Consider the following 23,282-nt stretch of genomic DNA (forward strand, 5'->3'; position numbering starts at 1 on the left):
AACACTGCAATTTGTACTGTACAGTTAGACTAGTTTCTCCCATCCCTCACCCCCACACCTGTGTCTACCCTTGATAATAATGTTTGTATTTTAATGACTACAACAGGCCTGGGATTTGCTTTGACAAACTGAGTTAATGTTTTGTTTATTTCTTTTTCTTTTTTTTTTCTTTTTTATATCAAATCTAGGTCAATCTCCTGCTTAGCACTAATGCTCTGCTGAACAAAAAAGGATTAGCCACTAATGGTTTCAATTTAGTTTTTCATGGAGTAAAGAAAAATTCATTCGATACCTATTTTCATTTTTATTACATCAGACTTTCTGTGGCATCTGTTCATCAGGAGAGTGTATTTGCTTTTCGATTAGGAGAGTCCCAGCAAACTTGTTTGCCATAATAAACCCTCTGTGAATATGGATGAGGTCAAGATCTGCTTCTTACCTGTGGGATGCTGCCGGCTTAGTGCAGAGCTGTGTCTTCAGGACTTTCCCCTGAGACCCCTGCGGCAGGAGAGGTTTGAGTGCAGGAAGACTCTACATGTACTGTCTGCTTCATCACAATCCCATACCCACCTTGTAGCCAGGGAGCCGGTGTGGAAAGTGGAAATCAAGGTCACCCTGGGCTTAGGAAGCAGTTGCAAAGAGTGGTTCCTCTGGTTAAAACTGCAGGGGGTCAGGGTGTAAGTTAGGAGGAGGATCCCCTTCTCTCACCTCTGGGGATGTCAGCGCCAGAGCCGTTTTGGAAGAGAAGTGCCACTTTCCAGAACCGCCAGCACCACACTTTGGTTTCTGGGACTAATTTGGTGTTTTAGCCCTGCCCTTTGCACAGGTCATGAGATTAGCTGAGGTTAGCTTGGGCACCACTCTTCCCTGGGAGCATGTCTGTGTGGGGATCTCAGTGCCTGGTAAGCAAGGATGTGAATTTATGGCAGACCAGCGCTCAACATTGATTTGTGAGCTATCTTGCCACAGAGACACCGAGGAAAGTTAATCTGAAGTAACTTCACTCTGGATGTGGAATAAGTCCAATTGAGAGGACCGTGTCTTTAATTCTGAACGAATGTGTCTACACAACAGTTTGATGGTGGTGTAGCTAACCTGCTTTAAATCCCCCTAGTGAATGTGGGTTGACTTTCCTGTGTGTCCCTGTATAGACAAGACCATGCTGACAATAAGTGTACCCATGCAGGGAGATACTGTGGGGTAGTTAGTGTGCTGTCAATTCATACCCAGACCTTCTACACAGTCTCCTTGGTGTAGACAAGCTGTCAGTGCAATCCTACTCACAGAGAGAGAAAATCCCATCCTGCACCAGCCCACTCCTCCTTATAACTCTCTCTGTGCTGGCTGGACCACACAAATCACAGACCAAAAGTGGCATTCAGTGGGCGCATCTACACATTCATTAATGCACCTTAGTTACTGCAGATTTAATTTAGTACTTGGCTAATTAAATATTAACTAAGTGCGCAGTAATCCCAATTACTGCACAGTACTGCCAGCACATGGTTATTTTGTGACACTTAGTGCGAATTAGCCTAATAGCACTGATCAATCGCCTATTAGCACAGTTTTTGACAGCCATGCTACTGTGCAGTAGGTGCAAAGTGGCTAGTATTCACTTTGGATTCGGCCGATTTGGAGGACAGCGATTTGATTTGGTGATTCATATCACTGTACCAAATCGATGGGGCCAAATCTAATTCGGAGATTCGGCTGCTGCTGAATCAGCCAAATCTCCAAATCTCACAGGCCCCATCCCCCGCCCACTCTCAATGGCTGCCCTGCCTGTCCCCAGCTCCCAGCTCTTTGAAAAAAAAAGCCCTGACTCGCCAGCTCCTGCCTGGCGGCATGGGGGAAGAGGGGGGATCCCCACTGCCCCATGCCATGTGGGGGGCTCTGTCATAAGCCCCCTGAGCCCTGCCTGCTCATTCAGCCCCCCCATGGCTGCCCCGTCCACCCCAGCTCCCAGCCCTTTAGAAAAAAACAAAAAAGCCCCAACTCACCAGCTACTTCCCAACAGGGGACGATCCCTCCTGCCCCGCGCTGCAGCAGCCGGTGAGTTCTGAGGTTTTTTTTTTTGTTGTTTTTTTATTCTTAAAGGGCCGGAGCTGGGGCAGGCAGGGCAGCCATGGCAGGGCTGGGAGAGTGGGCAGGGGTCATGGGGGCTTGTGGCAGAGCCCCCTACGCAGTGTGGGGCAGTGGGGGGCAGCGGGAATTGCCCCCCCCCACTGGGCAGCACCCGGTGAATTGGGGCTTTTTTTTAAAGGGCCTGGAGCTGGGGTGGGTGGGGCAGCCATGGAAGGGCTGGGGGGGGGTGGGGCTGGGGGTGCTCAGGGGGGCTGGGGGAGCAGGCAGCGGATGGGGCCTGACAGGGGTCCCACCATGGTCCCCTTCCCCCTTCTCCAGCTCTCCCTCCCCTGCCCCCTACTTACCAGCTCCGAGTTCAGCTCCAGCTCCCTGCTGCAGTGGGCAGGGACTGCCTGAATCATCAAAGCTCTCTGAATCTTTTCTGAATCAATTCAGAGAGCTTCAAATCAATTTGGACCTTTTAATTGGTCCACTGATTTGACTTGGATTTGGCGATTTGGCCACTGAATCGGGCCAAATCTCCTCTGAATTGAATAGGCACCAAGCTTCATACAGCCCTACTGTGCAGTGTTATTAGACTAAAGCACAGTAAACATCTCATGTAGATGCATCCAGTTGGGGGAATCACTGGGCCCTAGTGTCTGGTAGCAGCCCTGAGACCTTTCGCATCATGGCCATGTTCTGGAGAGAGAGACACCACCTCAGGTTTTAGACCTGACTCTGCCTGTGGTGGTTTATTTCCCTGGGAGGGGAGGACTCCACATCCGTCTGTGTGTGCTGTGTTGGGACATGGGTGCACAGTAGGCTGGGCTGGGACGTTCCAGTGCACTACGGTCTTAATGTGGATGCTCCTCACTGAACGCTGCCTTTCATACCACACAGGGAGCTGAGCCATAGGAGACCTTAGCGGGAAATAAACCCATGCACACACGTTCTCAGCGCAGATTAACGAAACCAGGCAGCAAGTCCCATTCATCCACTCTTCCTCCAATGGTTGTCCTGGGGATGCTGGACAGACAGATGGAGTTAGACAACACAGATCCATTAGACAGGTTTTCCCTGCGTGGGGAGATTAAGAGCCCAAGCAAATATTCTGGTTGCACACATTTATTTTAAAAAAATAATTACGTACATTTGCATACAAATTAGATGCTTCCCTCAGGCTCCTGGCAAAAGGCCAGTGCCACCATTGGTGCTGTGAAGTTTGGGCAGCCCTGTTCCCAGTGTATGTTTAAGCAATTAAGCCCCTCTGATAATGAAAGCCTGGGTGGTTCCTGGTAAAAGAGAAAAGAAAGCTAGAGCTCAAGTGTCTGAGGTAGGTACAGGCAGGTGGGAAGCATGGAGCATCCTATGGGTAGCAACAGAGATTTTCTTCCCTTGATTGGTGGCCATCAAGACATCAGTTTTCCAGCTCTCTCCCCTTTGTGATTTATTTCCAGGTAGGAAGCCATGTTCCAGCGATTCTTCAGTTAACTCAGCTGCTAGTTAGACAAGCTCCAGTGAAACCTTTGTCTTTTTAATGGTAAACAAAGTTGCAAACCTGCTTTAAAAAAATCACATTTTGCAGATCAACACATTAATTTTTAATGCAGCTTTGGGACACCAGCTGTCTTGGCAAGGGTCACGGTGTTTCCTAGGCATTTAACATAAGACTGTGCTTCAAAGCCACGTTATAGGGTCGTTGAAGAGTAATATTTTACTTAACATCCTGCTAACTGAATAATTTATAGCTTCTCATGTTTTATTCATAGGAAATATTAATACTAGTGTCTTTAAGAGTAGAGGTTATCACTGCAATTTTAACTTTAAGAGATGATATTAATGAAATAAAGAAATGAGCATGCATTTTTCTACCCACAGCTGTTTTCATTCACACTTTGCTCTCCACAGTCATCCCTAAAGCATGGAAGAATTTCCCATTCACAAGGAGGCTTGGCCCAGGCATTTGGATTTGGGAGTATTTTGCTGTATTATTTAACTTTGTGCAGTTCCTGATAGCTCATGGTTCCCCAGTGGCTAGTCCAGGGGTATTAATTATACAGTGCTCGTACTTTAGTGCCTGGTGCCCAGCTATCAGGTTTTGGGTATTCACATCAGATTTAGGGTACTCTTCTTTTGGTGGCTGGTGGCCTATCAGGATTGTAAAGCTTTTTGAGGTAGTGGGCTGTCTTCTTACTAAGTATCTGTACAGCATGTGTTCCTGATCCCCAATTCAACTCTTCCGTCATACAACTAATACGAAAAATGAAGTCCTAGATCATCGGAAAGTCGGGCTGGAAGGGACCTCCTGAGGTCATCTGTTCCAGCCCCCTGCTCAAGGCAGGATCATTTCTGACTAAACCACCCCAGCCAAAGTGTCTGTCCAACCTGCTCTTGAATGTTTCCAGATCTTACCACCTCTCTGGGCAGGCTGTTGCAGCGCTTCACCACCCTCAGTCAGAAAGCTCCTCCTAATCTCCAACCTCAGTTTTCTCTGCTGCAGCCTGGGTATCTTGGTTTCTTAGAGCCTCAGAGCCTGATTTTGCACTCACTCCCTAATTTAGGGAAATGTCAGTCATTTGAACAATATGAAAATATCAAAGAAAGGCACCGACTTTTCCGGGCATGGCTGAAGGATGGTTTTACTGTCCCTCACTTGGGCTGACCCCTAGGGAGGGGACGTTAACCGGAGCAAAGCCAGGGAGCCCTCTGAGTGTCTAGCAGGACTTTGGATTGGGTGGACCTCAGTCCCAAGGAGTCCTAAATGGCACATCCTGCACCAGACAGGATTCCCCTGAGAGAAGGTACTTGTCTCTGGGTTATTGCTAGGACAAGACCCCTTTAATCAGGGAATTTGCTGAAGCAAGGCATCCCCAGGCCACCCCCCATTATACCTCACCCCCATTTTGGAGGCGGCACTGCCTGGACATAGCCCTGATGGCTCTTGATTTCCATGGCACTTGGAGCTAGGCCCTTTCCTGGCATTCTTCCCCAGGCTGGTGGGTTTTCCCGTGATCCCTCCATTCCCATTTGCTGTAGCCATCAGGTGCCCTGCCCTTGCTCATGGGAGGAGCAAACCAGTTTCCACCTTCCAAATCAGAGAAGTTGTGTCATTTCTGTAGAGAAGGTCGGTTGCCTGCTGCCCTCTCTGTAGGGGAAGCAGAGCGCATGGCACTGCTGTTGGAGGCCAAGCTCCCAGCCCGGCGGGTTTCACATTACACGTAGGCCGGCTGTAATCAGGGTGTACAAGCCATGCGGTGAGCTGCTGGGCGCGGGGAACGGTGGCTCGGGTGTTCCAGCTATCTCTCAAAGGCCATCTGGCAGGTGAAATCCACTCGCACTTGAAGCAAAATGGTTATTAATGAAATGCTTAGCGCCAGAGAGCAAGATCTAAGCTCAACCTTCCCCACCCTTCGCTGGGGCTTTGCTCCTCGGTGTCATGCAATCAGCTGAACAAATGCGTGACGAGAAAGTCGAGGCTGCTGATAGGGAGTGGGTTAATGCAGGCCATATTTAATGCATGAATGCTAATAGCAGGCTCCCAGCTGCCTGAGTCCAACTGGAATCTGCAATGAGTGATGAAGCCACCCTGATGTCTCCCTAGCTTGTTTTCTAGCCAAGGCACCTTTTTTACCCCATGCCACCTGCAAAAGGAGGCAAGAGGTTGTTTTGAGGAGGGAGAGAAGTCTTTTTTAGGGCTGGGAAGGCAGAATTAGAGGGCAGAAGGGTGGTTCTTGAATCTCATCTTGTCTGGTAAGTTGAGGGATTTTCCTGTGCGTGTGGTACTGAAAATGAATCATGAGCTAAATAAGTGCTGGGCTGTTTATTAGCCCGGGATATGGTTATTGTGGAGTCAACAGGCAGCACCTTCCAATTAATTAATAGTAATAATTACTGTATTACTTATGTCTCACTAACAGCATGCCAGGCGCTTTGCACACAAAGATTATTGCTATTACTGCACGCTGAATCGGGATGGTTTTTCTTCTCCTTCCCTGGATGCTTTGCAATTTGTCCTTTCCTGCCAGCTGGCTGGAATGAGAAGCCAAGGCAGCCATGTGTATTGTGGCCATGTGGGGGCTAACCCAGAGAGGTCCTGAGTGCTTTCTGGTAACATCAGGCTTGCCGGATGCTCAGGGGCAGGTCGGAGGTGTGCAGTGTCCCTCAGAAGTGGGGTCGGTGGTGATTCAGTTCTACAAGGAGCAGAAATGAGCAGTGCAGGAAGATGCAGGGTGTTTGGTTATGGAGAGGTGATGTGGAAGTGGGAGATGATGGTTCTCACTTCTTACTTTACACTTCAGTGGCACTGGAGGTGACGTGGGCCTTGTCCACAGCAGTGACCACAAGACAGAAACCCACTACTGTTTGTTAAACTTGCTCTCTGCAGCAGTGTCCCTGGTTCCCTGTAATGCTAACATTGGATTCCTTGATGTGCACATGCCCTCTCTCACCATGTCCTGGTCTTCTCTCCATTTCTGTGGAGCATGGTAACATCTTATGAATGAATCTACGTTGGATCCTTTCCTGGATGACCACAACACGCTACAAGATACAGTGTTGTGCCAGGAGCTTGGGATGCTCAGTAGAAGTGTTCACCGATTAGCTTGCTTAAAGGGCCCCTCAGAAGCAGCGTTCCCTTTATATGCAATTTTTGCTTGGCAGGCAGGCAGGAAGGCCTGACAAAGCTCAGGCTTAATGGCATCAGCTTTATGGTCTGGTGATTGAAATGACAGGGGCGCTGGGTCTTGAGTGCTAGCACCATCAAGGAAGACCCGTTGCTGCTGTTTTGACTGTGCCGTTGCAGTGTCCTGGGGGCTTCTCTGGACTCCCAGCCAGAACTCCCTGGAGTGAATGCTATGTGAATTCTTGTCTGATTGATGCAACTCACTGTTCTGCACTTCCTTGGTCTCAGTCAGGGCTACTCAAGGCAACATTTGGCTTGTTATGTATTTGCGTTCATTAGGTTGCCGGGTGTCTGCAATAGGTTTGTTACTTGTACAGTACTGAATGGGGGGCTTCTGCTGCTATTGGGGCATGGGGCAAATAGGCACAAAAACTAGCACTGGGAGTTGAGGATGGATCACTAGCAATGTTGGGACATGTTTCTATCATTTCAAGTCTTAATTTACTGTGGTTGTAATCAGTCCTTTTGTGGTGCTGGAAAGCAGGAACTGGAAATGAGCTGAGGCTGCCTGCAATGTGTGTCAAGCAGAGGTTCAGAATCGACTGCCAGGAAAGGTTCTCCCAGCTTGTTCTGTAAGCCTTTCCAATGCAGAAATGACAACCAAGTTAATGCCATAGTGAAGCCATACACACAACAAGGATGGCTGTGGGTGGTGGGCTTGAAAGGTCCTCGCAGCAGTGGAATAAAAAGAGCCTAGGAAGAAGATGCTCATTTTCTACTATTAGGCCTGATCCAAAACCCAGTGAAATCAATAGTATAAACTGTCAGTGAATGCTACTGCAGCGTTGCAGCATCCTTCTTGAAGCTGTGATAACAGAGGCACTTGCAAGCTTCATTTCTTAGTGGAGATGTTTCTCCTTTCAGTTTAAGTAAGATTTAGGCACACGAATGCACAGCTTCTAAGCACTACTGCTTCTTTATCCCAAGGGATCGGGTACATATTCAGGTGGGATCAAGCAAGCTTCAGCTGTATTTTTGGCAACTTCGTTGCATCACCCAAACTAATTCTTGACTGCTGGGAGCTGAAGTCATTGATAGCTCTGCCAGCCAAGGTCACTGCAACCTTTGTTGGCAGTGCTGTTTCTTAGTCTGGATCTCACCTGCCCCTGTTTTTTCCCTTCTCTTCCAGCTATGTCCGACTTCCACATTCACCCACAGAATGCAGTTGTGGAAGAAGGAGGTATTGCACGGTTCCAGTGTCAGATCCATGGGTTACCAGAGCCTGTAATCTTGTGGCAAAAGAATCGTGTCCCCATCAGTACAGATAACAAAAGGTAAGAGGCGCGCAGATGACTTACCACGCGCGGTTTCTCTCTGCACCCACAAGCATGTTGGAAACAGGTCACAGCATCATAGAAAATGAGGGTTGGAAGGGACCTCAGGAGGTCACATCTAGTCCAGCCCCCTGCTCAAAGCAGGACCAGCCCCAACTAGATCATCCCAGCCGGGTCTTGGTTGAGCTGGTTCTTAAAAATCTCCACGGATGGAGATTCCACCACGTCTCTGGATAACCTATTCCAGGTCAGCCAAATTCAGTCTTGCAAGCCCAGTGAGATGGAAAGGTCTCTCTGCTGCCTGGCTCCATGGGAGTCACTGTCCTTCTGTCATGAAAAGACAGCTGTAATATATCTTACAGACTCCATAGGATCCTTTAGGCTTAGAGATGTGCTAAATTAATGCATCCCTGGGCCACGCTGTTTCTGCCTCTTCCCAGCTGACACCGCTCATTCTGCAGGACTCTCTGGTAGAGGAGAGATTCAATGCAACCTTCACTGCAGGTTGATTTTCCTGTGCTAGGAGCCCTCCATCAGGTTCTGTGCAGGACCTGACTGATCAGCCCACACTGCATGTCCTGTCCCATCTTTGCTTTGGCTCAAGTGGTGTGAATTTCCCTTTTGCTGCTGAGCCAAAGTCAAAGGGACAAGTTATATGAGCAGCAGCCTGGTGCTAGGAGGCCCTTTGAGGAGTTCAACTCTGACCTCATCAGAAGTCTCTGAGCTGCCTTGTGATATGGTGCCTTGTCAATAATGAGATGAACAGAGGGATCCTCCTCCTAAAACCTATTTAGCTCCTTTCCTATTCAACCAGCCTTTAAAAAAAACCAACCAAACTCATTTCCTCTCCTCCCTTATAACCCTGAAATACCCCCTCCTTACTTCTTTGTTTGACAGGTCCCTCCCTTTGCTTAGGAAACAGTTTGATCTTCCAAGAGTTGGCAGAAAATGAGGGGGCAGGTGGGAGGGCACGTAACAGGAAAGGAATGACATGCTATCTGCAGCCCATGCTTGTCACGGCTGCCTCTGATCAGCCCCTAAACAAGATTTCCTGGAGAGCGCGGATCTTAGCACACCTTCTTCACAACTCGCTGTCTGCTTAGGAGGAAGAGATGCAATGAGGAATCAGAAGAGATTTTTTTCTCTGAAGGCCCCTGGTCTCAAAATGTCATTTCAGTGCCAGAAGGAAGCTTGGTGCTTGAGAGGCTAAAACAAGACGCAGAAGAACTGAAACAGTGGTCGACCTTTTCAGCTTCTCCATGAACTTACATTAGAAGCACCCAAGAGACTGACTGAGGAATAAAACTGCAGCCATCAGATTTTGCTTTTCCTTGTATTATCAAATCTTTTTTCTTAGGCAACTACAGGCTTGGCTCGTGTTGAGTATTACACAAGGAGCTATGCAGAGGTCCTGGCTAGCCAGCAGCATGGCCCAATGGGACTCTGTGGTATAGATAAATACCAGTTAGGGTGAGTAAAGGCTGCAGACCTGAGCCTTGAAAGTGCATTCATTAAAATGAAGCTGTTGAAACTGGAACAAGTCATAGGTTCATAGGAAAGTAGGGCTGGAAGGGACTTCACGAAGTCATGTAGTCCAGCCCCTTGCTCAGGACAGGATCATCCCTGACTAAACCATTCCAGCCAAGTGTCTGTCTAACCTGCTCTTGAAAATTTCCAAGGATGGAGATTTCACAACCTCTCTGGGTAGCCTGTTCCAATGCTGAACCACCCTCTGAGTGAGAAAATATTTCCTAATCTCCAATTTAAATTTCCACTGCTGCAGTTTGAGACCACTGTTCCTACTCCTGTCCCCTGCAGCCACGAAGGATAGTCTATCTCCAGCTATGGGAATTACAGGAGGAGAGCTGCGTGCACCTTTGCTCCAGAGATGCCAAAGATTGGAGTGGCAAAGATTGCTGCAGGCTAGGGTCAAAGTGTATGCCCAGTGTTGGGGGCTTGGGGATGTGCCCATGTGTACGGTAAGGAGTTGAACAAGACCACCGCCCCTCCTTACAACTGAGGCTGAAAAGGAACAGCCGCAGAATCCAGTCCTGTGATCACCCAGCATGTTTTCCATTGCTTGCCCTTTGCTCCTCCTTGGATAAGGGAGAACTATCTCCTGGCAAGAAGTTAGATTAGGTTCCTCCTACCTGTCCTGAGCATCTGGAGTCTGAACAGATTCTGCTTCCTGTGGGAATAGAGAAGGTTTCTATCATGAGCTCTGTAGATTAATCTCTGACACCCAAGAGACTGGGTGAAGAGAGCTGCTTCCTCTGTAACTGAATTGGATTTCTACATTAATCATGGATGGTGCATTTCTGTGTATAAATTGTTTATAAATGTGTATGCTGAGTCTTACGTTTTGAGGCTTTGAAGACAGAATAATAGCTTTGGAATTGAATCTTCTAATGCTGTGGGCAGATTGTTAACAAAAATGAAGGCTTCTGGTGGTATAATTCATCCAAAACAAAGAACATTTTAAAGTCCCGGGGAGATTGCAATCAACTTCAGTACATATAAAAATGATTGCTCTCACGCTGTCTGAGATACTCAGCCAGGCTTTCAGAACCCGGCATAGAGAGCAGGTTACAGATACTTAACCATATGCTGATCTAGAAAAAGATATTCTCCAGCTTCCAGATGGAACTAGATTATTAACTCATCAGAGTGTAATGACCTACTGCCAGCCAATTTAAAGATATGGCTGTAAAAAAAAAGATGCTAAGCAACCTATCATAATACAGTAAATATATATTATTAAAGCCCAGTCGCTTAAAGTTCTAGAGATGACTGAAAATGCCAGAAATTTCAAACCTCTTCCTAAATACTCTACCATTAACCTATTTTAACACTGGTAAAATAAGAACAAATGGCAACAAAAAAGTGTGCTAATGACCTCTGGCATTGGGAGATGGTGCGAGGTTCACACAGACCCAACTCCATAAAGATCTAATACGACTGAAAAAGCATTATTGGCAGGGCCCAGGGGAGGCGATACCACTACAGTTTGCCAGTAAACGTTGCCAACAGTACAGTGCATTCCAGACTGAGTCCAGCACAGATAATTAATCGCTGGTGAGATAATGTTTTGTACCTCCATGAAGCCAATCAGTGCCATCAGGCAGCACATATTAGCGGCAGACTCCTATTGAGGTTCATTTGTGTGGACAGTAGCAGGCTTCTTTTGTCCTTCGAGCAATAAAGTCTGGAATTTCTCATGTGTTCTGTTGTCCAACTCTAGTAACTTGAAAAATAATATTAATAAAGGCTAGGAAAGGATCCCAGGTGCAGACAGGGCAGTGTTCAGTGTGGAAAAAAGTCCTCAACTCTTTTCTCCCTGGGGTGGTTCCATCTCTGAGATGTTTTCTTCTGCAGTTGACTTGTCTTGTCCCACATGTCCAGCCAAATGCACTGCTGAGGCTGCCACAAAGTCCTGCTGTGTTACCTTTGACGCATAACATCCCCTGGAACATTGGCTCTTTGAAGAGAAACTCCTGCTAAAGGGACATTTCCATGGAGAAAATCTTAGTATCTTATGTGTCAGGTATCCAGGTTGTAGCCATATTGGTCTAGTGGAAAAGGCAATCAGATGATATCTTTTATTAGAGCAACAAGATTTTTGCAATTAAAGAAACTTTTTTGCAAAAATCTTGTTGGTCTAATAAAAGATACCATCTCTACTATGAGTCCTGATTGCCTAGTATCTTATATACAACTCTAACTGGGGGGGTTTGACTGCTGTCAAAGGCGCATTGGAAAGTCAAAGATCCTGTCTCTGAAAGAAACGGTCTTTGTGTTACCAGACTTGAGATCCTTGAGTTGGGGTGAGCTTGGCTTGGGTGGCACCTTTGTGTACTCCCAGACACAGGGGTGCTGGGAATCCGTACTGTCAGAAGCCCGAAGTCACCTTGGATATACAACTCTGCTGTCCAGCCATGTTTATTTAGCAAATGCTTTGCTTTTTTGTGCCCTTTAGGTACACACTGCTTCCAAAGGGAGTCCTGCAGATCACTGGGCTGAGAGCTGAAGACAGTGGGATTTTTCACTGTGTTGCTACAAATATTGCAAATGTGAAATTCAGCCGGGAAGCCAGACTCACCGTGTCAGGTTCGTAGGAGCCAGCCTGGTCTAGAAGTTCTTTTCCCCATTCCCCTTCTCCCCTCTATTTTGGGCTGGGACAACTTAGCATAGTGGTTCTCAACCTTTTTAGACTCAAAGCACCCCTCAGTAGATTTGAGGCACTAGCACCTCAATAGACTCAAGCCCCCACCTTGGAAATTTCCAGCTCTCAGTTTTCACTGTTTTTTTTTAACTACAGAAAAATACCAGAGCAATTCTTGTGTTGCAAAGAACTCAGAAAGACCACAACAGGGCAGTTTTTAACACTATGGATTCCTATTTGAAATCTCTTGTTTTTTCCTGTGAATTATGTTTGCGAACCTAACTGTGCTACATAGCACCCTTGAAAAGATTTCAGGCACCTCTGGGTGCCATAGCACCCTGGTTGAGAATCACTGGTTTAACAGATCATTACTGAGGTTCCTGTCAACGGGCTTTCTTCTGCCCAAGAATACTGCATTCATTCTTCCTGAGTATTATTAGTTGCTGCCAGAATGGTCCATTTGATTGCAAATAAATCTGTCTCTTTGCCTTTAAATTAGTGCCGGTTGCTGCGTGGGGAGGGAGCAAGGTGGGAACATGAGTTACGGCAGCTTTACATTAAATAAATCCCTTTTGAAACGTGAAAGATTCATCATCTCCTTATAAGCTCTGTCCACTCCTGAAGTAATTGTAACATGCAGCATGATCAATTATTTATCCAGGAGGAGAAATATATTCTGTGTGCTGTTAGCACTGCATTACAGCCCAAGGAGCAGTGGCGCTTCCAAAAGAAAAAGCACGGGGAAAATCCTCCAGAAGAATAAGCTGTTTTAAAAAAAAACCCGTTGGCTTTAACCCCCTGATTGAATCTGATGGGAAATTTTGCCATTGGCTTCAGTTGTTCACTCCTGACCGTACCGAATATTATAGGGGGGAAAGCGATAATGTTTATGGGGGCTCCATTCCAATGAGTGGCTGAAGTGGATGTACATGCTGTTGGGTGCCCGGATGGTTGCTGCCCAGCCTCAGGTACCGAATACCAAACAAACAGAGGAAGCCAGCGCAAATGGAGCAGGACAGAGGTTTGCGTACACAGGTTTGCATTTTGCCATAGGACACAAAAACCATACCTGCAGGTGATATCTGGGTTTGTAATGGATGATGGTTTAAAGTCCCTTTGAAATTACAGCCAGCAACTTTCCCTAACTTCACTAGAGGCCTGCAACTGTCTGCTGTTAAATAATCTTGCTAAGTGACTATTTTGCAGCTGTTTCGAGGAATTGGCCAGTCAACCAGTTTCTACTGTGCCACTCATTTGGATGATGTCAGTTGTGTAGTCTACTATTTAGCCTTACCTTTTTCTATCTCTTCATTTCATAAAACCTCCCTTGATATTTCAGAAACTCTCCCTAGAGATAGGAAGAGAAAGCCTGACATCAAATCATGCAGCCAGGACCAGCTGGGCAGCTCACAGGAAATGAGCATGTTGCTCCCTTGTCTTGCATAAGGCCGTGAAGGCCCTCTGCCTGCTCTCCAAAGAAAACAAGCAGTTTGCCTCTTACTGGTTTCAAGCCACTGGCGGTCCTTAGGTCAGATTGTTTCTGAACAGGCACCTCTGGGCCAACAACCCAGTGGTCCACATTTCCTAGAAGAGAGCCCCTAAGCTAATTTATATGCATGTTTCCTGGAAGAGATTGTACAAATAGGGTTGTACAGGAGCTGAGTCTCCAAAAAGCTGCTCTGTACAACTGTGCATGGAAAATCAGTGCAACATAGCCATAACCCAGCATGCAAAGGGTGAGTCCTATTCAAGACTCCAGCTGGAAGGTCAGTAAGTGCTGTTGAAGATGCACAGGCAGGAGCAGTGCTCAGCTTCTGAGGCTCTGCAGAGCATACAGGTGCAGGAGTCCTACAAAGGGAGTATCTATCCTGCAGCTAGCTTAGGTCCAGCCAGCTGTGCCTGCAGTCAGTGTAGGCTGCAACGCTTGCTGGGGCAGCTGGGTAAGTGCACGGATGGTTAGCCAGTGCTGAGCTCCTTGCCATTGCAGCTGTACTGCCAGCAGTTGCCCTAGCTGAACGCTGGCTCAGCCATGGTTTGGGGGGGTGCAGTGTGCTGCAGTGTAAGCAGGCCCTCAGATTTCAAGTTTCTGGAGGTAGGGGCCATGTGATAGGATCCCCACATCCCACAGTAACAACTTGGAAAGGATTAATGAAGAGTCTCCTCATTTGCCTCAGCTGGGATGAAGCCACCCAGGTGGCTGCTATAAACCTTGCAGGCAGGATAGAATAGGGGCAGAGATGGAGATAAGCTGTACAGGGAAAGATCACCAAGCAGGGAAGGTAAGAAGCTGTTCAGGAAGTGCCTGAGCTCAGAAGGAATGGACTTTTGCTGCTTAGCATAGGGACCCTGGGCTGAAACCCAGAGGAAGGGGTGGGCCTGGGCTTCTGACCCCCTTGTGATGGCTTTGGAGGTAATGAGGCCAAGTACTAGTGAGTCCCAGGCTGGAGAGAGTCTCAGGGCTGGGCATGCAGCTATCTGGCTCTGGGGCTTTGAGCATGCTGTTACTCTGAGAGGGCCGAGGCCCTTAGTTAAAGCCAGGAGGTGATGAAGGGCCTGCTGTGCTGGGCCTGGCCCTTGGGATGCCCTTTCACAGGCCTTGTACTTCCTCTAGTGTGTTTTGTATAAGGGTGTCCTGGTCCAGGGCTAGGGCTCTGAGGCGCTACAGTTAATAACATCCTCTTGGACACTACTGTGCTGGTCCAGATGTGTCCCCAGGAGAGGGCCTGTTCAGATAGGGGCACTCCAGCATAGAGTAGCAATTTGGACTCTCTGGTTGAGGAGCTGCTTGGGTTCCTGGGGCCCCTGGACAGGACATTGGCCTCATAGACGAGCCCTGTGTTAGCCTGAGCCCTCATCTTCTTGGGTCCTACAAACCATTGCCTACTTGCTGGGACTGAACTTGCTTGGCGAGTCTCATGACACAAAACCAGTTGTACCCCTTGGAATTGGTCATGTGGCTGGTGACGGATATTGGGGAGCAGCTTTCCCATGCTGAATGGCAGGTTGATGGCAGTGCTCCCCCTAAGACAATGGCCTTTGAGGACGGGAAGTGGCTGGGGGGAGAGAGAGGCTGTATGGGGCCAGAAAGCGAGTGACTGGTCCTGAAAGCACTGGTAGTACCAGGCGTCTGTCCCAGCACTGGATGCTGATTCATCTGATGTATGTGAGCTGCGGCTGAAAGGAAGAAAAAAATGAATAGTGAAGTATCAGTGGAGGGAAGTTGGGTTTTCTCCACGTGCTGCTCTGAGTTGTTAGCTCGCTCTGGCTGGAACATGCTAGCTCTTCTTGGGGGACTCTCCAACCCTTGGAAGGGACACTTCCAGGGTCTGCCATGGGTAGTGTCTATGTGGATTCTGCCTAAGAAAACCAAGTTACTCAAAGAATAGCTACACCATGTGTGTCGTCCCAGTATAGGCACCGGCACCCAAGCAGAGGTCACACCATTGCCCCAGCATAAGCTTTGGTTCGAGTCCAAGATAAGGCTTTAGCTTTGGTGTGAGTCCACATGCACATCCCTTCACCAATATAGGCTTTGCTTCTGTGCTGCTTTGGCAGTGATGTGGACTACGTTGTGTAGGAGAGCTTTATTAGCATTATGGAACAGGAAGCCGTGTTGCAAACCTCTGCACCTTCTTCTTGGACTGGACTGTGGGAGTGGCAGGGGTAAGGGTGTGCGCTGTTCTTCACCTCATAAGTCAGGCTCTCTTGTTTTCCGCCCCCAACTATCAGCCAGTATCTCAAAGAAATGGACCCAAGCCAGTTTTATGCTGTAGATTTTGAACTTCTCTGGACTTCTTTGAGACTCAGGATACTGATAGAGGGCCAGAAGAGAGAGATTCAAAAGATGAAGGTGCATTCTGGTATGTGTTCAAGAACCAGAAGGCAGGGGTCTGGGTGGTGGGGAGTGGTTTCCAGTTGAGAGCCTGGCCCAGCCCTGAGAACTGCTCTGGAAAGATGCTTTCTATCCTCCCATGTGCTTCCACATGGGGCAATAGGTCCATAAGATGGGCTGTGTGCCCTCACTCCATCTTTCTTGTTGCCACTGGTGGAGGCACGCTGATATGCTGTGAAGATGGACCCGTGGGATGCACTCAGCCTCCTGGATATCCCTTTCCCACAGCAGTATGGTGTCCCAGTGACAGCAAGCAGCACAGACACTTTTTCCATCCTCTTGATGGACTGTTTCCAACAGGGCTGGAGTAGTTGCTTCCTTGCGGCTGCACTGCCCCTGCACTAACACCCTTCCCACGCAGGCAATAACAGGTATAAAAGCACATGCTAGTGACACTTCCCTCTCTCACCCACTGCTTGTCATTTAATGGCACAAGGGGCCTTTTGCCAGGCTTCCTTTAGATCCCCTTGTCATTGATGACAGAGGCAGGGCCTCTGGAGCCTTGGTCCTTAAATCAGTTCTCCTTAAGAAGAGAGTCTCTTCCCTTTTATTGCTTTATGTTGTTTGGAGCCTTGCAGATCCTTCAGCTGCTGGCCCCGTGAATGGAGTTTCATATGGCTGTGAAGTCCTTTGGGCAGAAATGACGCATTGAAAATGCATTGCAAGGGTTAACTCTTGCCATGGCTATAGCTGAGGGCTTCTGAAATTCTCACCAGAGGAGCCTGGCTGTTGGCTTGTACATTTGGCAATGCTGGTCCTGCTGGTTGACCCTGGCTGGGTCACCCCATTTCCCTGTGCTCTCAAACACTGCCGATCATTAATAATATCAGAGCATGAACATTTAATTTACTGCTTGTTTTATAGTAAAATGAACTTAGCAAGGAAGTCAACTCAACAGCCACACACACACACACGCACGTGTACGGTTTTCCCTTGACTCCTTGTGCCTTGGATGTCATTCGTTATAACACAACCCATAATATTACTTTATCACCCTCTGTGCAGCTGCTGTATAAATGATTAACAAATGAGCCATTCTGATTTGTGCTTTCCTCACTACCACAGTAATATCTTCCCCAGTGGTTTCTTGCCTTCAATCCCTGGTGCATCATGAAGGGGTAAAGCTAACCAGTGCAGTAAGCAATGAAAACTAGGAGGAAAACCTTGCAAAGTACTTTCAGTTGCATCATTTCTAGCTAACGAGTGTTGCAGTCATGACAGACGCCATGTGCAAGGGTCCACAGCTGATGGATCTTGAAAGAAGAGTTAAAAAAAAACCCCTGAATGCTAATAGCAAAGCAGATTGAAATGAACCTGTCAAGCCTTTCACATCTCCCTTCTCCCACTACTCCCCTCAAACTCCCAAGGATAAAAATCAATGCAAGTATTTCTCCAAGCAGGTGTACAGAATATTCTTGCCAGCGGCAACCCGGGGATTGTTGAAATTCCTTAAAACACTGCTGGACCTCGGACTTTCTCGAGTCTAACCCAGGTCTCACCATAACATAAGAGCTGGAAATACAACAGCAGCTGCCAATGGGGAAAGACCAAATACAGACTTTGATTATTCAATAAAACATTCATTGAGCCAAAATGCCCAGCCTGGGGATTGTCCTGGCTTTGGCCCAAGCTTTGCTTCTCTGTCACCAGGCCGATTAGTAAACTTAACTGTGGGTAATAAAGGACCGTGTTATGGGGATCCACACTGTTGTGAGCCTGCAGTGCAGGTTAGAAGTCTACTACTTGGAGCTACAGTCGTGCTACATATGGAAATACCTGGGGCCTCGCCCCAAGTCAGGGGTCACTGTACTCCCTGCTCTGCAAACTACAGCAAGAGGCCATGCTTGTCCCCGAAAAGCTTAACTTCTAAATAGACCAAAGCTGAATTTGCTTTGGCAAAGGGAGCACTGAGGCACAGAGAGATGGTAAAGCCAGGAGTGGCTGCCCGTTCCTGACATACAGACAGGTTGTCACCCTGCTGTCCCAGCCCATGTAACATTCCCGCTGCTGGGCACACCCCACCCTGCTGCCTGAGTCTGCATGCTACATTTTGGGGGTTGGAGCAGAGGTCCCTGCCTTTGGCTTCTGTCTATGGCATGTTCTGTGAGTGTGGATCCTCTGTTTACTGTCCCCCCTCCTGGGCGTGAAGACTGGAGTTCAGTGACCTAAGCCTGGTGACTGTTGCATGCTCCCTTGGACTCTCCTGTTACATAAGGCTGCTCACCCTTTCCTAGAGCTCCAGGGTTGTGGGCACCCTGGTTTATCATTCTTCTCTCTTGGGCCTGTGACAGTTGAAGGATGAACTGCACGGGCTTTGCAAATGAGACCTACAGGCCTGGACAAAGTGGTGACTCCCCTATAGAGCAACCCTGACTCGGGTTTCCTTGTCCTTTTGGAAAGCTCTTTAAGAATGCCTTCTATCCTCACCTAACATGGCTTCTCATCTAGAACGGGATGTCAACCGGGGGTACGCATACCGCTGGGGGTACTTGGGAAGGCCCCAGGGGTTACACAGTAGTGGCGCAGGGGTGGGATTGCTGCCACCATCCAGCACTTCATTTCCGCCACAATTTCCACCGCTGCGCATCGCTTCTGCTGGGGGACCCCTGCTCCCCCTGCTCGTCGACCAGCTGCCAGGGGACCGCCTGCTTCTTGACCAGCCACCAGGAGTACATTGACCAAAAAAGGTTGAAAACCCCTAATCTAGAATATGGAGCCCCTCTGGTCTCTTCTCCCTCTCTTGAAAATGCTGGTGAGCAACACTTTTTTACCAGTGACCCATGACTACAGGTGTTAGACTGTTAGTCTCCCACCGGCCAACCACCTGCTTATTTATCAGTTCACATGGACAAACAGGTTTCTCTGGCCAGGAACTCGCCAAAAGTGCTTCCTTGTCAGTAAATGATCATTGGGGTTAACAGTCCTCCATTGTTAGCCCTGTGTTACTGCTCCTTGGAGCTTCAGTTTAATGTGGAGTTGAGAAGACAACAGAGGCACCAGTCCCATAATAATGGAGTTTGCAGGGTGACTCAGATATTCATTGCCCCCAATATCAAATGAAAAGTGTGCTTTATACCCCTTTGTGCACAGCCCATAATCTGATTCAGAGACAAGGTGACTTGGCACAGCTTGTCCTACATGCAGGAAAGCTGTTGCTGCCTGTCCTCCATCACTTTTGATGCCGTCTTAATTTCAGCTGCTTTTATTGGGTCCTCGGTGGCATTTGGATATCACCGCATTCCCTGGGTGACAGCTGTGAGGTGTTGGGTTATGATATCTCAAGCATGCATCTCATGGCATTGTTAAAGAGCTCACCTGCCTACCTCCTGGAAGGTGATAAAACTAACACAAGTCACTCTAGAAAGAAAGGAGCAGTCCTGAAAACCATAAAGCTATAGGGAGGCTGAAGGGAGGGTTAGTTCTCTGGACAAGACACTGTGCAGGGACTCAGGAGATCCAGGATTCAGCTCTTCTGTATGCAATCTTGAACAAATCATGCAATCTCTATGCACAGCTCTTTCCCACCTACTAAAATAGAATAGGCCTTTCTTTGTCTGTCTGGTTAGAGTACAAGCTCCATTAGATGTGGGTGCCATAATATGGCTTAATAGCATGTAGCAGTGGCTCTCAGCCTTGTTAGATGCAAGGCAGTGGAGGGAGGGCCAGTGTCCATGTCCGAGTCACTCTGATTCAGTCTGCGGTTGTGCGGCCCTCATTGGTGCAGCTGTAGGTGTTTGACCCCTGGCCACTTAGAAGTTGGATAGCCGTGTAATAAGGTTCTTACACCTATTGTAAGCCCCTGCCTCAGTCCCTGCTGTCTCTGCAGAGCCAGGGCTTTTAGGGTATCCGGGCCCTGGGATGCTGATATCAGCACTCATGGGCATCGTGGCCTGCCTTATGAAGCAGTAGGAGACTGTATTTTCCTGTTTTTGCTGTCCTGGGTCCAAATGAGGGGTGGTCGACCTGTGGCACATGTGCCATAGTTGGTATAGGCAGCCTGTGTGTGCGGGTGTAGCAGATCAGGGATGGAAGAGGGAGCACAATACTTAATAGGACAGGGAGCAGAAAGCAGAGCAACAGCTTGCATAGGGATCATGTAGCATGGAGCAGGAAGTAGAGAAGCAGATCAAGTAAGGGAAAGGGGTTGGAGTGGCACTCAGGAAGGGTGCAGGGCTAATCTGTTGTATGGCTGCCAAAAAGGTGTACTCCCCTCCCCCCAGGTCTAGATGACCCTTGAAGTACTCCCCAACCTCAGGATTCCTGGTCCGGCAGATATGGCTAACAGTGACTGTCTTTGCAGGCTCCCGCTCGACTGCTTACAAGGATCCCATGATTCTTGTTGGCCCGGAAAACCTCACCCTGACTGTGCACCAGACTGCTATCCTGGAATGTGTTGCCACTGGAAACCCAAGGCCAATTGTGTCCTGGAGTCGACTAGGTAAGCTAGTGGGTGGCAGGAAATCCTGGATTCAATTGATTGTTGTCACCAGGGGAAATAGCTAGATGCCACCGAGTATTTATTGCATTGAGCAATCCAGCCTTCCTTTTACTGTTCAGGTTAATTGTAGACTCAGAACTCCTTTTATCTTTCTGTCTGTGCTATGGGAGCAGCTTTCTGATGAGTTCCTATTTCAACCTGTTATAAAAGGGGGTGGGTTACCACCATAGATGCTTCGTGAAAGGGGATAATTTTATCTTTCCAAGAAGTGACAGCATTTTCTGTAGCTGCATCAAAAGCATCAACAGTGCTGGCCCCAGAGAAGTGAATTCATACACAAACAGTCAAACACATCTTTCAAGAAAAACAGACTCCAGAGCAACTGTCTGTCTCTTGAGAGACTTAAAATAAACCCAGGGAAATGGGAGTGGTTAATAGGTGCACATATGAAGCTTTGAAGAGTAGCTGCTTGGTGGAGAAGTGAACAGCATTTGTTGATAGGCAGGAAAACCTGAGCTGCTGTCAAAGCAGATCTCACAAGTGGCATAGAGCTAAGTGCTGTGTTTCTTGCAATGAGAAGCAAATGTTTTTTCCAGCTCTGCCTGCTCAAAACATGAGTCCAGAGAGATGTACACCGCAGAGCGCTGCTCTCATAGCGAATGGCCCAGCAGGTCTCTCTCCTGAATAAATTGCTGGTGGCCACCTTCTTGCACTGTGGGACCAGAGAAGGTTTCCTGATCTGCTGAACCCCGGCAGCCTTTCTCCAGCCCTTCAGCTTTCCCTCTTCTGAGGTCACTTCATTCTTACAGGATCTTTCCACTTGTGGATTGCATGTTGCCGAAGGCGCTTGTCCTGCCTCTCATTGTCTACCTGTGCTTACCCAAGACTGTGACCAAGCTCCTTGCTGTTTCCATCATGACCTCTTGTTCTCTGAACTCTGCTGTGGGCAGGATGGGTTCCCCTCTTCAGGCACATGGCAAGGATACACTTCCACAACAGTGATCCAGAGGATTTTAGCCACACTGCTTTTCCCATTCAGTTGACAGTTAATACCCAGAACACCAGTCTGCCATTTGCTGATATATATATTTCCCCCCACTTCTGTCTCCCAGGAATGATAACCTTCATACTGATGCTGTCTTAAAAATCAACTAGTACACTGTCAATGATACCAAGCTCTGTGCTGTAACGTATTCTTGGACACAAGGCTGCTTGACTATAATAAACTACTTTATAATTGCCCTAATTATAATGGCTTATTGCCTTGTTCAAAACTCTTGTCTCCACAGAATGGTGCAATAATGAAGATATAATAATTTCAAGCTATGTTACTTCATATGGGCTTTGCTGAGCCTTACCTTTCTACCAAAACCAGACATCTTGTCTGCATTGGGATGCAACTTGGCATCTGATCAAAACCAATGAATTGAAGGAAATCCTGTTTTTTTTTAAACTGTTCCATTTAATTGTGAATGTTTTTCCCTCTCCCCAAGGAGGCAGGCACTATTGTCTGCATCCTGGGTGGTATGGTAAGTTTAAGGTACTCAACACATTTGTGGATTTGTGAGTCTCTCTGGTTCTCCTTGAGCAGTTTCGATAGCCTGCGAACATATGCACCAGCGTAGCATTTGCTGCTCTTGTGCTCTAGCAATAGGAGGAGTGGAAAGGAAATGGCTTAGCTTTGAAAGGACTCCAACTGGAACAAAACCAACTAAAAACAGCCCAAGCCTTGGCATCCAAAAGGAGATGTTTTCATGCACAACTGACTTTATACACATAGTGTCTTTGCACATGGAATCACCTTTCAGAGGCACCTCCTATGATGGTGGCTCATTAAAAGAGCCACCGGAAGGACAGCCTGTGGCCACTACTGTCATACAACCTGAGGAGGGAAGAGAGAATCATCCTCGTGGTACTGTAAGCTGTCCAACACCCAGCCGCAGTCCCTGAAATGAAGGCTGCCAACTTAAGTGAGGATCCATTTCAACTTGGTATAAACCGAAACAACGATGAACGAACAGTTTTCTCATTATTTAAAAGAAGAATCATTGCATTCTATGAAATGTTTCACTCTTGCAGGTTTTTATACACAATGTTTTCCCACTATCTTTGCATCCCCTCTGCCCCCAGTCACATGACTTTTGATTTTGATGATGTGGCAATCTTTTTCCCTCCCCAGAAGAAATGAGTGAACATTTGACTTTTTGCATGGGTTTTATTTATAAAATCGTCCTGTCTTTATCAAATAGATCTACTTTCTCTTCTGGCTTTGCTACAAATACAGCTAGTTTTCAGTGGAAAAGTGGCTGGTGGAGAGGGAGAAAAATCACTCAATTTATAAGCCAGTTTTTGAATGATTTGCAGTCAATTTTGAATTTCATTTGGCACGAGTATATTTTGTACCCCTCTACCACAAACTAACTTCCTGGGTCTGCCAGTGCATGATATGCATTGCAAAACTCAGAGGTTTATTAGTGAACCGGCTCTGATTAAAATCCTGAAAAGTTTTGTTTTACGTGGGAAAGAGCTTCCTTTCCAGAAATGCATGCTCCAACTTGGACCTGCATTTATGCACAAATAAATATCCTGGGCATTTACCTCAAAGCCTGCAGAAGAGATGATGATTTTTAATATAGGGCCTTACAGCTTATCCTTTAACTGACAGGCCAATGGTGTTGGCCTCCAGAATGGCACCAAGTGAGAATAATACGGTATTTAGTGAGAGATAGAGAAGTGAGACGAGAAAGAAAGGGCAGTGATTATCT

General features: G+C 47.5%; 1 protein-coding gene across 1 annotated transcript in view; it reads left to right on the plus strand.

Moving 5' to 3' along the window:
• IGDCC3 (immunoglobulin superfamily DCC subclass member 3) overlaps positions 1 to 23,282 on the plus strand; it is a 178,603-nt gene that overhangs the window by 89,156 nt on the left and 66,165 nt on the right. Inside the window, exons 3-5 of the mRNA XM_006258331.4 lie at positions 7,881 to 8,025; positions 12,002 to 12,132; positions 20,380 to 20,517. Coding sequence (XP_006258393.1) covers positions 7,881 to 8,025; positions 12,002 to 12,132; positions 20,380 to 20,517 — 414 coding nt within the window. The remainder of the gene's footprint in view (positions 1 to 7,880; positions 8,026 to 12,001; positions 12,133 to 20,379; positions 20,518 to 23,282) is intronic.

The sequence above is a fragment of the Alligator mississippiensis genome, chromosome 11 (assembly GCF_030867095.1).
Source record: "Alligator mississippiensis isolate rAllMis1 chromosome 11, rAllMis1, whole genome shotgun sequence".
Classification (NCBI taxonomy): domain Eukaryota; kingdom Metazoa; phylum Chordata; order Crocodylia; family Alligatoridae; genus Alligator; species Alligator mississippiensis.